General features: G+C 42.0%; 1 protein-coding gene across 1 annotated transcript in view; it reads left to right on the top strand.

Annotated features, from left to right (window-relative positions):
• The first annotated feature begins 3696 nt into the window (after nt 1-3696).
• The window catches only part of robo1 (roundabout, axon guidance receptor, homolog 1 (Drosophila)), a 253306-nt gene continuing 239330 nt past the window's right edge, over nt 3697-17672 (top strand). The window contains exon 1 of the mRNA XM_044033010.1: nt 3697-3821. Coding sequence (XP_043888945.1) covers nt 3701-3821 — 121 coding nt within the window. The 5' untranslated portion in view covers nt 3697-3700. The remainder of the gene's footprint in view (nt 3822-17672) is intronic.

Genomic DNA, 17672 nt, shown 5'->3' with positions numbered 1-17672 from the left:
ACCTGCAGATAAGATTGGGAAAAGGGAAAAAAAAAAAAAAGAGTAAATTGGTATGCCAGTGCCCTCTTTCTCTTTCAAACCTATTACACAGAGGAGCGAGAGAGAGAGAAGAGGTGGGTGGCATAAAAAAGAAGGAGCTGTGACAAAGTGAAAAATAATTGGCTCATTTGGTTTCGTATGAATGTAAAGGTTTGGGGGGGAATTAAAGGGACATTTAACACATGCGGTAAACGGTCTGTCTTGAGATAGCGGCTTTAGTCTTGGGGTGCGTTGAATTACTACATTCACCCAGTCATGCTCATTCATTTACAGATTCACGGAGCACATGTTATATAATACTGAATGTATTATATAATAATAATAATAAGAAGAATAATGATACTACCACAGTCAATGCTGCGGTCAGTAATGTGGGGTTTGGGCGTCTTGCCCAGGAAATCATCGGGGGGATCAAACCCCAACCCTTCACTTGGATGATGACCCCCCATCACAGCCATTAATGGAAAGAGAACATTGTACAAGTGTAACAATTTGTTAGGGGTGTAAAGTAAATTCTGATCTGTAAACCCTTCATATATTCATTGATCCATCGTCTACTGCTGTATCCTCCACATATGACACTGCCAATCCCAGCTGACGTAGGGCCAACATAGAGATGAATTACCACTTATTCACACCCACAGACAATTTAGATGATAAGTTAAATTAACCTCTGCATGTTTTTGGACAGAGAAGACCCAGGGGGGTGCGAGTCCTGGTTGGAACGAGGGCCTTTCTACATGGAGTTTGCATGTTGGGTTCTCCGGTTTCCTCCCACAGTCTAAAGACATGCAGGTTTGGGGGATTAGGCATTTGTCTCTGTATATGGCCATCTGTCCAGGGTGGACCCAACCTATCACCCTATGTCAGCTGGGATAGGCACCAGCACCCCCCATGACCCTCTTGTGGAGGATAAAGCAGTAGAAGATGGATGGATGGATGTTCTTGGACAGCATTGGATTTGGGGATTTGGCAAATTGGACACTCCATAGTTGACCATAGTTGAGTGAGTCAGTGAGAGTGGATGGTTGTTTGTCTCTATGTGTCCCTGCGATGGACTGGTGTCCAGGGTGTGACCCTGCCTTTTGTCCCATGTCAGCCGGGATTGGCACCAGCGACCCTCAGGTAGAAGATGGGTGTTTTTGGACATGCAAACTCCACACAGACCGGTCCAGACTGGTACTCAAACCACCAACCTTCTTGCGGTGAGGCAACAATGCACCACTTGTGTGGCCCCCAGGACATGTGTAAAGGCTGCAAATGTCTTCCACACAGCATTTGGAGCACTGTCTTTTGGAAACGGCGGTTATTATAAATGGTAACTGCCAAAATATCATATACAACAGCTAGAGGTGAAAGACTGTATGGGATATTTGTTAGGAAATAAAGGTTGTGATGCTGCTTTGGGACCAAATGGCAGCTGCGGTTGTGGCATCATCATAATGTTGAGGGTTTGTCGAGCAGAAATTCACAGACATGGGAACTAAATGGAAACTGTAGAACCACAACGAGCGATTGAGATATTTACTCATTTACTTCCATTCAAATTGAGTGCTATTCAGTATATTGTTACTTCCAAGTCGGCCTCATCCAGCAAACCAGAAAAGTCCACTTTGAATCCGACAGTAAAAAAAAAGTGATATTGAACCATTCCTAGTATGTGTATTACAGAGAGAAAAATGTGGTTTACTCTGAGCAAAACTCATTTGCTAACAGAGCATTCCTTCTATTATCACATCGGTCTACTACTTAAAAACCTTTATTTATTTATTTATTGAAGAGGCGATATTAAATGCTCTTCATCATCTCAAAAAAAAGGCTCCTCCACTGTGTAGCGCCTTGGAATTTGTGATAAAGCCAGTCCATCATATTTTACCTGAAGCATATCCAATTTCGAGGAGTATGTCACGCCTGGTAAAAGAGGCTGCAAAGGGAGAAATCATAGTGCGAAGCAGTGCAGGGAGGAGTGTGTGAAACGCGAGGAAGAGAGAGAGGAATACAGGACAAGGAGCAGCCGAGCCTGCTGTGGCCTGCTGGATGTAATCAAACAAGGGTGAACAGGTTGTTCCACAGATGGCTGATCCCCAGAATCCTCCGCTTTATTTCCATGCTGTACAGACGGCCGCTGTCACCGCACGCGGGCGGTGTCAGCGTGGCAGCGTCGTCTTGCACACACCACTAAACTCTGACACTTTTGTCTCACCTGTCTGGAATCAATTTCAAACAGAGGCTTTTGTGTGTGTGTGTGTGTGTGCGCGTGAAAACAAACAAGTTTAGCATGAAGTGGGGAAAAAGAAGTCGATTCACAATCTCCCGTAACGTTGGAGCACTGAACTCTCTTGCTATGGATTCCCCCGCCATATAATTACGACGCAGCGGAGCTCGATGGGGAAGTGAGGCGACGCGCGTCTCGACAGCTTCGTGTTCATTAATGCTTTAAAGTGTTGACAGAAATTAGATGTTTTGGTTTATTATGGTCACGATGCGTTCGTTAATCGCTGTTTTTTCGCTCGTATTCTGGCGTCTCGTCGACTTCACATTTTTCACTCCAGAAACATCACAAAGTACAAATACGAAATTCACGTATCAGTACTTTACTTTATTTATCATATTTCTTGCAACTTTTACTTTTACTTCACGACATTTCCTCTAACTATCTTTCTTACTACCAAATAAAATCAGAAGGAGAAGAGTTGGTATTATGGTCTGTATTTATATGTCTTAATGAGCTGCTTTACACTTCAGTTTTCACCCATTCACACGCTGCAACATCAATTGATTGAACCCACAACCCTTTCACGTGTCAGTACTTTACATTATTTATCATATTTCTTGCAACTTTTACTTTTACTTCACTACATTTCCTCTAACTATCTTTGTTACCACCAAATAAAATCAGAAGGAGAAGAGTTGGTATTATGGTCTGTATTTATATGTCTTAATGAGCTGCTTTACACTTCAGTTTTCACCCATTCACACGCTGCAACATCAATTGATTGAACCCACAACCCTTTCACGTATCAGTACTTTAAATTATTTATCATATTTCTTGCAACTTTTACTTTTACTTCACTACATTTCCTCTAACTATCTTTGTTACCACCAAATAAAATCAGAAGGAGAAGAGTTGGTATTATGGTCTGTAGTTATATGTCTTAATGAGCTGCTTTACACTTCAGTTTTCACCCATTCACACGCTGCAACATCAATTGATTGAACCCACAACCCTTTCACGTGTCAGTACTTTACATTATTTATCATATTTCTTGCAACTTTTACTTTTACTTCACTACATTTCCTCTAACTATCTTTGTTACCACCAAATAAAATCAGAAGGTGAAGAGTTGGTATTATGGTCTGTAGTTATATGTCTTAATGAGCTGCTTTACACTTCAGTTTTCACCCATTCACACGCCGCAACATCAACTGATTGAACCCACAACTTTCCAGTTGAAAGACAACTCGCCCTACCGCTGAGCCACCACGGCTCAATCCTAACTCATCACATAAGTCCAGTAAATGCCATATACTTTAAGACTTTTACTTAAATAATATTATATAAAAACAAAAAGTGACTTCAACTTCTACTAAAGTCATTTTCTGGTGTAAGAAACTTGATCACTGATCTCCGCTCCTCACTTTTCTTCTTCCCTCCAGATTGATGTTGAGTGATGCCAGGACAGTGAGCAGCACAATGCGTGGCACGAGGTCAGGGGTCACAGCCCTCTTCATGATGGTTCTCCTCCGACTGGCGCAGACTCAAGAGGCTCCTTTAGTCCCAGGTAAGACGTGACACACATAACCCAGCATGCGCGTCCGCCACTGTCTGACGTTATGAACGTTGTTGTTTCCATGTCGTAGTAAACCTCAGAGTTTGAGGAGGTACATCACTAGTTTGGCATCTGACAGCTCGATGACACGCTGTTTTCCCCTGTCGTCAGGTTTGTCTCGGATCGGTGCTGAATTCTAGTCATTTCTTTTCCACAGGCTTTAACCTACCTCAGCAGAATGAATGTCATCAGAACCCGCTGTTATCTGTGCGAGTTTCCTGGGCAAAAACAAAACCTCCTTGGCAGAGGTAATTATCTGTGATGTTATCATTAAAGAAAAAACCTAATGTACAAAGAATTCCCCGAGCGCCAAATATCACGCCCGTATCCGAAACAGTCTCTCCGAGTTTTAATGTGCGACCTTGAGTCGGGAACGCGAAGTTCTCTGCACGGTTGAGTCATATCGGTTAAAAATAAACGCGACCAAAACTTTAATGCAGTTTTAGTAAGTTCATTTCTTTCTTTTTTTTTAATGTTTTGTTTTAAGAAAGTGAAAATGGCAACTGGTTCTCATTATTTTTCTACCTTTTTAATTAGATTTGTTTTTGAAAGCCTTTCATATGTAACTTATTATGACTCTCTTAACATTACCAATAATATATGACGACGACAGCTTATTTTACTTATACGTCTTCTTGTCTGCGTAGCTCCTTTAAGATACACCTGTCATGTGTCTCTATCTCGGATAAGAACGTTATAAAAAAAAGCACAGTTGAGTGCTGATCCAGTTCCACAGCGTTGGTTTCACTCCGCTTTCCACACACACACACACACACAGCTCTCCTCAGACAGGGAAGGCAGATCCATGCGGCGCTGCTTAGCCGAGCGTTTCACACCCACTGCTTTCTGTTATTAGCTGTTCTGGCTCCTTTGCCTCTTTCTGTTGCCTTTTCACCTCTCATTCATTTCCTTTAAACCACGTCTTCTTTCTGTTCTTTTGCAAACCGTATCTTAATATGGAGTTTATGTGTCAAGCACATAAGCTCCCTGTGCTATGATTTAATGGTGTGTGTGTGTGTGTGTATTTGATACCTTTAAAGTACAGTAGCACTCTTAAGAAACCAAAACCTGGTCGATAATAAGGCAGAACCTAATTTCTGAGGAACTGGTTAACCCTTTAAAGGCCCTGGTATACTCCCACACATCAAATATGGGCGTTACCCGTTGATGATGCACACCTGAATTACGCGACGGCATGTGCTATCGTTTCTGAAAGCTTAGAAGTTGCACATCGGAACCGACATGTGGTTATTACGGTAATTTCACCACTCGTGCTGTTGCAGGAAGCTGGCGAATCAGCGTCTTTGTCACCAGAGAGGTGAGTGTATTAAAAAACCTGCCTGGACATAGTTTCCTCTTTTTTTTGGCCTATTTTTGCACATTTGAGACAAAAAAGACTCATACAGTGTTTTTTTTCTCAATAAGACGTTAAAAACACTTTTATAACACGCAGTCATTTGTAAAATAACTGCCAGATATTGAACGTTATTCCGGGAAAATGGGCAAAAGCACGTTTTCTGGCCCTTTTATGGTTAAAAAAAGCAAAACAAAAAAATCCAGATGGATATTTTAAGGCTTGTTTAGGGTTAGATGAATGGAAATCAATGCAGTAGAAGAATAGTCGTGTGTTTACTGACCTTCTCTGGCATAAACACTGACCTTTCTCACGACTAGGAGTCCTCATAGAGACCAAAACCTGGTCCCAATGAGGCAGAAACTCATTTCTAAAGGGAGCTAGTTGAGTTCAAGGCTAGAAACGGATGCTACAGAGCACCAGGACTAAAGGTGTTCCTTATATCTGTGTCACCTTTTTTAAAAATAATCTGCTGTCACTGCCGCTGAAATAATACAAGGCGATATCCATAACAACTTTAAGAGCAGCGCGATGTTTCAGCGTCTGCGTCCGCACTGGAGTTAGGAAAAAAAGATTGAAAAAGGAAGATTGTCTCTGTGAAGGCGCTTCATGCCTCAAGCAAAGTGTTTAAGCTTCGGCGACAGTTCCCCTGCACCTGAGAGCGATGTCAAATCTGCGTCGCGATTCTGACTCTCTGCAAAAGTGTCAGCGCACTAAAGAGACTGTCATGAATACCGAGATGTGGGCTGGGGAGCCGGGAATTCTCTCCCCTCTATTGTCTCTCAGCGAGAGGGAAATGTCAAGGCACGACTTGGGTTTTATTTTTATGCATATACCTTCTGAGCGACGGCGACTTTAATTGACTGTTTCACAGGAGCACTTTTGCAAAAGGAGCAGCGATAGCGGTGGTGAGGTTTCGGTCGCTGGATCACAGTTCGTCTGATTTACGTTCAAAGTTTTTAAAGTAACTAAACGAAACAGTTTTGTCTTCTTCTCAAAATATCGTCAATTGAATTCACAGAATGATGAAGACGTTTGGCTCTTGTGTCGCCCGGCGACAGGAAGGCATTGGTTTTATGTCAAGACAAACGGAGGTCGAAGTAAAACACAAAGAAGTTCCCACAAAACGTTTCAGCCGCTGCTTAAAAAGAAAAGTCCAAGCCCCCTTTTCTTCAGACTTCCTGCCGAAGCCACGCCTCCAGAGCACAGGAGCGCGCAACGAACACAGATTCGCGAGCGCTGACTGCGCAGCACCGCTCACGTTCGGTACTTTTGGGTTGACGCTAACTTATTTGGATACTCGTTCAAATGACAACATGGTGCCGAAAAACAACAAATACACGCAAAAGATCCCAGAGACATAAAGTCCCGCCTGTCCAGTAGAGACAGAGCCACCGTTCAAACGCAGCAGTCTTTCCTTTGAGACCCTCACCTGTTGTTGGCAGTTTTTTCTGTCATAAAGTTGCTGCCACTTTCTCGTTGGATTTAGCAAGCTAGCATGAACTCTGGCGCTGTCTTCTGGGCGCGCGCGAGTAGTGCACAAAGAGGTGTACGTACATGGGGGGAGGGGAGGGTCGATGACAGTTTGACGGTAACAAAATGACCTCCCATCCCACCTTTAAGGATAAATGCTTCTTGTCCCTGTCCACCCCTGACCTGTGTTGCAGCTGTATACACACAAATGCTCCCTGAATCAAGTCTGATAAGTCATTTCTGTTCATGGAGAGGCAGAACAACTATATAATATAGCCAAAGTAGCCTTTACTTCAAAGAGGACTATATGTGTTCTCTTGTCCACTAAAGCACAGTATGTAGTTCCTGTGGAACATCTCCACTGTTACGGATTAAAGGTAGTAACTGTTATCTGGAGGAAAAACTACGATGTTTCTGTTGCTGCTCGTCGAAAGTTGTCCTCTTTCTTTATCTGGAGGAGCACACGTCACACTGCGCTCGCTCCTCTGTGAGCGGCAGCTATCACTCTGAATTCCAGCGCTACGATACGTAATCTGTATGTGGCAGAAAACAGTGGGAAAGGACAAAGAGATTAAGACCCCAGAATACTGTAGGCACATCTATTTCAACAGAGAGAGGTGACAGCAGTGACTCAGAAGAAGAAACAGAAGAAACTCACACACACACACACACACACCTTCCAACTTTCACTAATGAATTTATTGCATAGAGTTTGGAGCTAGCCCTTCATCAGGTAAATGGTTTCCTGGCAGCCATCTTAGATTAGATGAGAGTAGCTGCGACCAATCGTCATAGATTCCACTCCGAAACAATCATCAGTGATATAAAAACGTTCAAAAATGTGGATTATTGTGGTATAAAATACTTTAATCTTAGGTTTTCAAAGGAAATGGGCATCCACCTCAATCACAGAAGTGACGTATGGAGCCAGTTTAGCTCCGCCCAGATCATACCATATCATTTTGCTCTGGTACCCCAAGGAATTGGTACCCCATGGAACTATTCCTAATGGAAACTCAACAAAAACGGCCCAAGTACAATAAAAATAAATGAATAAACTGGCTGGATTTCAGCAACTTTTCATGATTATTATTGTTATCATAGCAGATTTTGTAAATTTTATTTTTAAATTTATTGGACACTTAAGCGCATTATGATTTATTTCAGATTTTTTATTATTTTTTAAAATGTGCCATGGAAATAAATATTATTTAAAGGTCCAGAGTGTCAGATTTTGGTGAAATTATATAAATATAAAACAATTATACTGATGGGTTTTCTAGAGTGCAATCACCTTAATGTTTGAATAGTTGTTTTCATTATCATGTAATGAGCCCTTTATTTTTGAACACTTTTATAGTTTTATGATAATGTAAGTGCTACAAGAGGGTATTACTTTTACTTTTTAAAGCCGTTATGATGGACTTTTTTTTTTTTAACGATTTGTTAATTTTCTGGCCAGACAGAAATGCAGATACTGTAAAACAATGACAAAAAAATCCCACATCTGTATAATGATAATGATATTAATAATAATAAAACTTTATTTGTGTAGCACCTTTCATACAAAGATTGCAGCTAAAAGCAAATACAACAATTAAACACAACACAGTAAAAAGTAGTAAAACCTGTTTTAACTTTAAAATAAAAAGGAGCTATGTAGTTGAAGTTGAAAAAATAAGTTTTATGTCTTCTTTTTAAAAATAATTGTATAGTTTTACATGTTGTGCCTGTGATGAACTAGTGAAACCAGGGTCCAGGGTGAAGCTGGGATTGGCACCAGCAACCCTGCGACCCTCATGTGGAGGGTACAGGGCTACACAATAGATGGATGACTGGATGTTGGCACATGAGACAAGAAAACACTGTATTTCTATCAATAACTTTTGAACTGAATTCTACACCAGTGTCGTCCGCTCAGCGAAACATCCTCACATTATTACCTGATGATCAATAATTTCCCATACTGCCTCAGTGCAACAGGTGCCTCATATTTTTAAACATGGGGTTGTGTGGGCAGAAGACGAGTCGCGCTGTGTCTTACAGACGCGGAGAGCATTCGGAGACAAAGCGATACATGCAATATTAATGCGCCGCTGTGTCAGGGTGGAGAATGTTTGTTGACTTCATACCAGTGATGCTTTTTCATTGGCGAGGCTGACCTTAAATTTGATTATTAGAGAAGCTAAAAACACCACGCACACACACACACACACAAGATATTGCAACTGTCACGGCCGCGCAGTACAGCTTCTGTACCAAATTCAATTTACTCATTCTTCTTTTGTGCAACTTAAAAAGAAAACTTTCCACTCTACTTGATATTGTACGGAGAAGAATTCCTTGTGTTCTTCCTCCACAGGATGTGAGTCACATTTTGCTGCACATTTCACCTTTTCCCCTTGCGTTAAATGTGTCCTAAATCACGAGTCACATTCTGGAGTGGCACAGTCAGTCCTGACCTGAAAGAGGAATGTTTCCAAAATCCCTCCTGGCCACTGTGCAGGTCTGATCTGCAACTATAGGAAACATGCCAAAGGACAGTCAACCGGTTACTAAATCCAAGGATTCACATCATTTTTCTATGGAATTAGATTTGTGTCAATACTTTCAAACAACACTTTTTCAAAAGCAAATAAAATTATTGTCTGAAAATACACTTGTTCTTAGCACTCCCTCACTTGTTCTTTGCACACAGCACTTAGAGTCATTGTCCGTCTGGAACTCCAAGCCTGTGACTACTTCAGGGAGTGCAACGATAAATGAGGGAGTACAAAGAAAAAAATAAGGGAGCACAAAGAACAAGTGAGGGAGTGCAGAGAACAAGTGAGGGAGCGCAAAGAAGAAATCAGGGAGTGGAGAGAACAAGTGAGGGAGTGCAAAGAACAAATGAGGAGTGCAAGAAATGAGGGAGCAAAAAAGAAGAAATGAGGGAGAAGAACAAATAAGGGAGTGCAGAGAACAAATGAGGGAGCTTAACGAAATAAGGGAGTGCAGAGAACAAGTGAGGGAGAGAACAAGTGAGGGAGTGCAGAGAACAAATGAGGGAGTGCAGAGACAAATGAGGGAGTGAAAAGACGAAATGAGGGAGTGCAGAGAACAAGTGAGGGAGTGCAAAGAACAAGTGAGGGAGTGCAAAGAACAAAAAAGGGAGTGCAGAGAACAAATGAGGGAGCTTAAAAGAAATGAGGGAGTGCAGAGAACAAGAGAGGGAGTACAAAGAACAAGTGAGGGAGTGCAGAGAACAAGTGAGGGAGTGCAGAGAACAAATGAGGGAGTGCAAAGAACAAATGAGATCAGATCACATTTCATGACTAATTTATGCAGAAATCCAGGTTCCTTCCAAAGGGGTTCCCATACTTGTTCTTGCAGGAGGGAGACAGGACAGGCCGTGTGTGTGTCGTACTCCGGCTTCCACATTAGACCCCTTTTTTTTTTTTCACGCTCAGTATTCCGCGTGCGTGCCACCGAGGGGTGATTAAATATGTGGTTAATACAGCACCATGGGAGTATTGAATTACACAGGAGCCACGCTGACCTTTTTAAATTACAGAACCAATTGTGCGCAACGACAGAGGAAGTTTATAACAGGTGCTGCCAAGACGGAGCCCGGAGGAGAATGGATCTGCTGCAGCTGTCCTGCTGACGATCTCCTTATTAGTGCTGTGCACTATAAGCAGCCTGTTTAACACTCGCACCCTCTAACGCTGTGGCTCTCAATTTACGGCCCTTTCCCCCCCCCCTCCCACTTTTTGTCCCTCTGTGTTGTGTAAACACACACACACACACATATAAACTAATCTGACATTTCATTTCACTGTTGATGAGACGCGTATCACTCTTGACACAATGTCGCCCCCCCACTCCATAAATCTCAATTTTTTTTTCTTTTCTCTCGAATGCAACCCAGTCAGCATCTTATTGGCTCCGCTGATACGTGAAGGTCGTCTCCGACGTCTGATCTAATGTGAATATAAAGTCAGAAAAATGAAGCGGTCTACTTTGGCAACCCTTCGCGCGTGACTCCACGGCAGTCGGGGGAACGGCTGAGCTCGTCCTCGGTCCCCGTGGAGACAATTTGAAAGACCTGACTGGCAGCGCCGTGGGCAATCTTCAGTTGGCAAAGAGCAGACGGAGGCTTTTTACCAATGAAATGTAAAAAAAAAAAAAAACGAAATCAATAAAGTATTCTTTGCCCGACTTCCTGCAAACAGTCCTATGATTGTGTTTGCGTGAGAAATCTTGGGGGAGAAGCTCTTTGCATTTTGTGTAATGAAAATCCTGTAACGGAATTGTTTACAATATGATTTTATGACACCGTTTGTTCTCGCGCAGCATATTAAACAACTTTGTCAAAGGAGAAAACTTTGGCGAAACCTGATTTGTCAAAGCAAACCTGACTCGTTGTCACTTGAAACTGCATCTGTGCTTATCCCGCGTGTCAGTCACTGCGTTTATTTCCATTCTTAAACACTTTATCAGCTCCCTTTGTTGTGTTTTCAACATTTCGTTATACGTTATGAGTGTAATCCGTTTCAGCAGTCACTATTAAAAGCATGTTACATATACGGTCGTATTTGTGTTTAATGTGTTAAGTGTTGGAACCAGCTGGAACCAAACTATCGAGCCAATTTATTGAGGCTTTGTTGAGTCGAGCTCTGAATCGAAGGGTCAGACTGTGTCTGCACTAAAAACTTGTCCGGTTATGTCACTGTGGGTACGATCTCCAGCTGTTTTCCATCTTCTGCGAGATTAAAATGATCGTTTATCAAGAGTTATTTTGCCTCATCCTCCGGCTGTGAAGTTAAAAGTGGAATATAATCTCATCGACTGTCTCTGTCTGAGCGCACACGTAAATATGAATGTTGTCACACAGGAAAAACACTCGCCGCTCACTTCTCCGCGTTCGCTGATCGTCCTTGTCTGTTGGAGAACATCTTGAAATACTCAGACCAACAACCAATGGAGTAATTGTGACATTTTAGTGAAATATAGTATTTACACATTCATATATAGAATTACATTGAAGCTGCAGTAATATGAATATCTGAATACTGTGAAATCACAGTAATATATGGAATAGTTGTAAGGTTGCAGTAAAGTACAGTGCTTACATAGTAATAAATGGGATAATTTGGGGGTCTATACGGCTAATGAATACTGCTAAATGACGGTAATACATGGAATAAGTGTAATGTTAAAATAAAATATAGTATTTACATAGCAATATATGGAATGATTATGAAGTTATTGTAAAATACACAATTTAAATGCTGCTAAATTACCGTAATATATGGAATAATTGCGACGTTAAAGCAAAATATATCGTATTAAATAGTAACATATGGAATAATTATGGAGTTACTGTAAAATACAGAATTTAAATAATATAATAATATATGGTACAATTTTAAGGTTGCACCAAAATACAGTATTTAACACGTCATATATATATATATATATATATAGAATTGTATTGAAGTTGCAGTTTTGTTCATTTAAACAGTGGCAGGTTAATGGTACCTGGTACTATGGTACCTAATAGTACCTGGTTCTATGGTACCTGGTATTACCTGGTACTATGGTACCTGGTAGTACAGTACCTGGTACTATGGTATCGAATCACAACCCGTTCGCTTGTATTTCAGTTCAGTGACTGTGTCAGGAAGTACTGAACGAGTCTGTGAACAAATCTGTTTAAATCAACCGATTCTAATGATTCAGTTACACGTGGTTTTTGTATAAAACCACGTCACTCTATGACGGCTCCGCGCCCGCGTTGACGAGGAACTATATGGACGATATGGAAAATGACGCGGATGCTACCAAAGAGAGTAGAGCCGAGTCGAGTAGTGCTGGAACTGTAAAAGCTGCAGTTCTATGAAGGACGCTGCTCTTTGGTCTGACCGTCCCGAATCTTTGGCTTGATGGTCAGTGACCTGGGTGGCATGATGATGAAGATGAAGATTACGACAGCCAACGCAAGAGCAAGCAGCGGAGCTAGTACGACATTTATTTTGGCATATTGACGCCGGTTCTGTGTGGATAAATGAGAGGATACGAAAAACTTTTGCAGACTCTGTTAACGTGTAATCTCTTAATCTATGTCCTATGTTGAGTCTGCGTCATCTCCTGTTTCACGAGGCGTATTTTAAATACTTGGTCATGTATTTGGTTCTTGATTTTCTTTATAAATGCAGATTTACTTCACTGTTTTCAAAACAGACAGCGGTGATTTCCTTATTCAATCCTCTTTGCGTCAGGGACCGTGTACATTAATCTCAGTTTGAGGATTGAGAGAAAGCGTTGTATCAGATTTAGCTGCTATAACGTCCATCTACTGTTTTCTCTCCGCTGTCTCTGTTTTCGAGGTAACTTTGCTCTTAGGTTATGTTTTTCTTTTGTGTTTTTTTGGTTTAAAGTATCTGACAATATTCCTCTGTCCTGGGGCGAACAGCCCAGTGTTTATCATTACTCTCCCTCCTTCCCTCCCTCCCTCTCTTTCTCTCTTTCTCTCCCCATCCAGCCACCATTTAATTACAGAGCAGGACACACGCCAGTGTTTCCTCATCACTCTCCCTCCGCCCTCGGGCCATCATTTAATGATGAAAAATCTGCTCCGGGAGGTTTGGGCATTTGTTGTTTTATTATTCTGCTTCTTTTTTACTCTCCTTTTTGTCATGATGGTCTTGTTTGTGTGTCTAAAGAGAGAGAGAGAGAGTTAGATGTGTCTGTATACACTGCACAGTGTGTGTTTTCCCTCTCACATTTAGCTCTCAGGCTTGAAATGTGCTGTCCTGAGCTCCAGAGTGTTGATTCTTTTCTCTTTTTTTCTTTATTCCACACCTTCAGTTACAGCTCCGCGTGTATCGACTGTACTTCAGTCTGTTCTGGGCCCGATTTAGAACACGTCTAACACGAGGGGAAGGTGAAATGTGCGCGGCTTCATGTTCAGCGGGTGTGAAGTAAAAGAAAAAAAAACAAACAAAAACAACACAAAAGAGACTTGGACGTCGGGACGCACTGAAGAGAGCAAAAACACAACCTTGATCATTTAATGTGCTTTGAGGTTTTAAGTGTGCGCGGGACAATACACAAAGGCAGTTTGAGCAAGATCAACAGAAAAGTTGTGAGGTCATCACAAAAAATGTTGCTGAGTATAATTCAGACATCATTAGCACCGTCTAATTAACCAGCAAGGAAACTTTTCCCAACTAAGCTGCAGATTTACTTTAAACTTTTATGGAGTTTGAGGCTAAATTATTGAATAACCCCAGTTATAACGTGAACAGATAACATTGAATTATCGGAATTATCTGTGAATAATCCTCAGTAACAACAGTCTATATCTCAATATTGAGATCGCCGTTCAGGCCGTAATATCAGAGACGCCTTATGTTGTTGTTACAAGTATATAGAAATCATTAAATTATCAATAACACGATGAGATATTAACCGAAAACAACTCATTTTATGTCAGTGAAGGTTCTTCGTCATCGTCCCACTCCCTCTCGTTCCACTTAACATGTCTCTAGACCGGTATCAGCCTACTAGTTAGTCAGAACTAGTCCAGACGCCAACTACCGAAGGAAATGGTAGACATTTATTCACAGAGGCTTGAGGATTATACCTGCAATACCACTGAGGTCCAGCAGTGGGCCACGAACGCAGCATGAGACGTTTATTTTTTTGTATGACTGTTTGTATGATCAGTTTATTCAGATCCACTTTTGCTGTCACTCAGGATTTCTTACTTCCTGTGGTGCCCACCTCACAACATAACGTACGAAACAGAACATACCAAATGTTAAAGCTAATCTCATCCCTCATGTGGATTATAATCTGCAAACCAGTTATTTTTATTTGGATCGGTTTGAATTTAAGGACGAGAAGAAATCACACTTTTCTGTCATAGACGCTGACTTTGTCGGAACTCGTAGTCCCCATCGAGACCAAAAACCTGGTCCTAATGAGGCGGGACCTCCTTTCTGAGGAACTGGTTTACGTTTAGGACTAAGATTTAATTTGAGGTTGAGGTTAAAGTTAGAAATGAAGGGATTCGGGTTACAGGGATGAGGCTTTGTGACGGCGGACCGCGCGAGTGCAAGGCGATGCAGTGTCCTCAGAAGAATAGCTGCGCAAACCTGTGTGTGTTTGCACACGGTGAGGTGTGTGTGTGTGTGTGTTCGCTTGTATGCATGTGCGATTATGTTTTGCTGTGCATGCAGCCCAGTTTATTGATTTCCACAGAGACATGACACAGGCACCTCTGCATCTTTTCACCGCGTACCCTCAATCTGCCCCACACACACACACAGGTACCCCCCCCTTCCATGTCCCCACTCCCCACTCTCTCTCTCTCTCTCAGGGGTTGTGCTGTGGGGCTGCGGGGGAGAGTGTCCTCTCACAAATGAATTTCTCCTCACATCCCTCTCTCCATTAAAGAACCTGTTTGTGCTCCTGCAGCTGTTTGTGCTCTCGCTCTCACACACACACACACACACACACACACACACACACAGTGCTTGTTATTTATACGACATATGCGCGCTTTATTTTTTTACTCATCTTTTTTTAACGGAACATCCCATTTAAAAGCACCAGATGTCGCCTTTAAAGCCGCAGTGCGTAACTTTTACATGGACCGCAAATGAACGCAAATGTGTCGCCCGGGGACATGTCAGCGCTGCACACAGGAAGTGACGGAGGCAACAGTAGACAGTTGAGAACAGGTTGAAATATGACTGAAAAAAAGTGTCCACGGAAAGATTCGGGGGTAAATTCAGAAGAGAAGCTTCTTGTTTCCGCCCGTCCCTGCTCTGCTGCTGTATACAAACAAACACTCCCTCGGTCAGGTCTGATAGTTTTGCTTGTCCGAGCCGTTGTCCACAAGGAGGACGCGGCAAATCACCTCTGTTCAAGAAAAACCAGAGCAATCACTTAGATTTTAGTTTATACACGTTTTTCTGTTTCTAATTGTCCATTTTAACCATTTTTTATTTGGTGATGAAAAGCGAGTTTCAAAAGCACGTCGCCACAAACTGTCGATCTGGACGCCGCGTTCGTCTGTGCAGATTGGATAAACTGAGGGACTCGCAGACAAATTGAGCGACATCCATGATTGGAAATCCATGTGTCTGCGTGCTTGGCAGGACAATGACTGAATCTCTGTTTGTCTCCTCAGAAATCACAAACACAGGTTTCCAGACAGACTCTGTTGATTTTCACTTTCCGTACGCGGGGAAACTCTGTGTTTATCTTTATCCGCGTACTGGCGAGGGTTAGTTTGGCCCGTTTATGAAAAGTTTTTTTAAAGGGAAGAAGAAGAAGAAGAAGAGTTCTTGAAAGTCACAGCTCCATCTTGATGTTCAATTGAATCGGAGTTTTAAAGGATTTGCAAGCACCACTGGGAATCCCTTTGCGTGTCGCCTAAATGGCCTTTTGTAAAAGACTGAATTTTGAGCTCCTCCCCTTTCCCTTATGAGACAAGATATTGGAGATGATATCCCCCCCTCTATTCTGGCAAGCGGCCGTTTTTAAATGGAACCTCTTTCAGCGCTTTCATTTGTCAATCAGTCTGAAGGGTGAGTCTCCAACGGTGTCTCAATTGTAATTGTCATCCTGAAAGAGGACCGCGTGAGCGCTTTTGTCTCCATCACTTTTGGCTTCTGCTGCCAGGAGACACCGAGGCAGACATGTGGACAATCGATGGGGAAGAGGAGACGAGGGAGGACAGCTCTGTTTCATTTTTTTTGTTAAATGAAAACGGAATCGTTCAATGCGAGGAGTTCAAGCCAAGTGTGGTCTCATTTCCCCTCTCAAAGTCTATTTATGTTGAAAGATCAGTGGAAAGATTACGCTTGATCCTTTATCGTGCGTCTTTTGTTCAGAATAATACGCTCTGTGTATTATAATACAGGGACAGACACTGAGGAGATACAGATATAAACAAGTTCTCATAAAGGAATTTCACGCAAATAAACCGAACACAGAAGACGCCAGATTTCTCATTGTCAGTTTAATCGTAAAAAACCCGCGTAGGCGCCAAAGTCAAAGATGATTAAACTTTGTGTTGCTGTCCAATGAGACACAAAATTGACCTGGCAAACACCCATTTATGATTGATTTCATTGTCTGATGAAACTGAAGCACGGCCTTGTTGTAGTGTATATAAATGTAAGCTCTTAAATAGGAAAATCTATGCGCGTAAAAATCCTCTGTGGTGAGTCGCCGGTGGCGCGCGGTGGACGACGTGAATTATTTGCAACAGTTGGGTATTTTTCGGTCGACGCAAGCGTGCGAAACACTTTTTTTTTTTTTGTCTTGTACAAAGTCGTAAATGAACAGAACACCGAATTTATTTTTTATTAGCGAAATAGCTTTGTGAGTGCACTAAAGGTGTGAGTGAGCACTCTGCTGCAGAGGCTTCCAAAACACCAAGGTGTCAGAAAATGTGTGAACGTGTGAGTGTCTGTCTCTGAAATATCAATGTTTTTGCCTCTGAAAAAAAAACCGGGGAAAATAGATTCTGCTCCTCTTTTACTTGAATGTTCAGGCTTTGAAAGTTCGCCTGCGTTAATATTCCAGCCACATCTGCCTATGTGCGAGTCCTGCTTTACCTCTGCGCTCAACACAGAAATGATAAGCGATGATAGTCGTCTATTGCGTTTTTAGGAAATGAAACACTGCCATTTTATGAGTTTCCCTTATCTCTTCCTAATGTTTTTGCCCCACCTGCGCCCTCGTAATCTCCACAAACACTCGTTCTAGCGTCGCGATGACGACTGCGCGTCGCGCCGTGATGTGGATAAGAAATGTTAGAGGACGTTTGGATTGGTTTTTAATAAGCAGAAGCATCGCGAAAGTAAGAAAATAGGTAAAATTGATACCAAAACTCATCATTACTCTTGTTGATACTTCTCCGTAATTTAATGCTGACGAGGCCTGAATGCAAATGTGTGGTGGAGAGCTAGCTA

This window comes from Solea senegalensis, linkage group LG8, assembly GCF_019176455.1.
Source record: "Solea senegalensis isolate Sse05_10M linkage group LG8, IFAPA_SoseM_1, whole genome shotgun sequence".
NCBI lineage: Eukaryota > Metazoa > Chordata > Actinopteri > Pleuronectiformes > Soleidae > Solea > Solea senegalensis.
The sequence above is the reverse complement of the archived record's forward strand: the minus strand, read 5'-3'. Positions and strand labels throughout refer to the sequence as shown.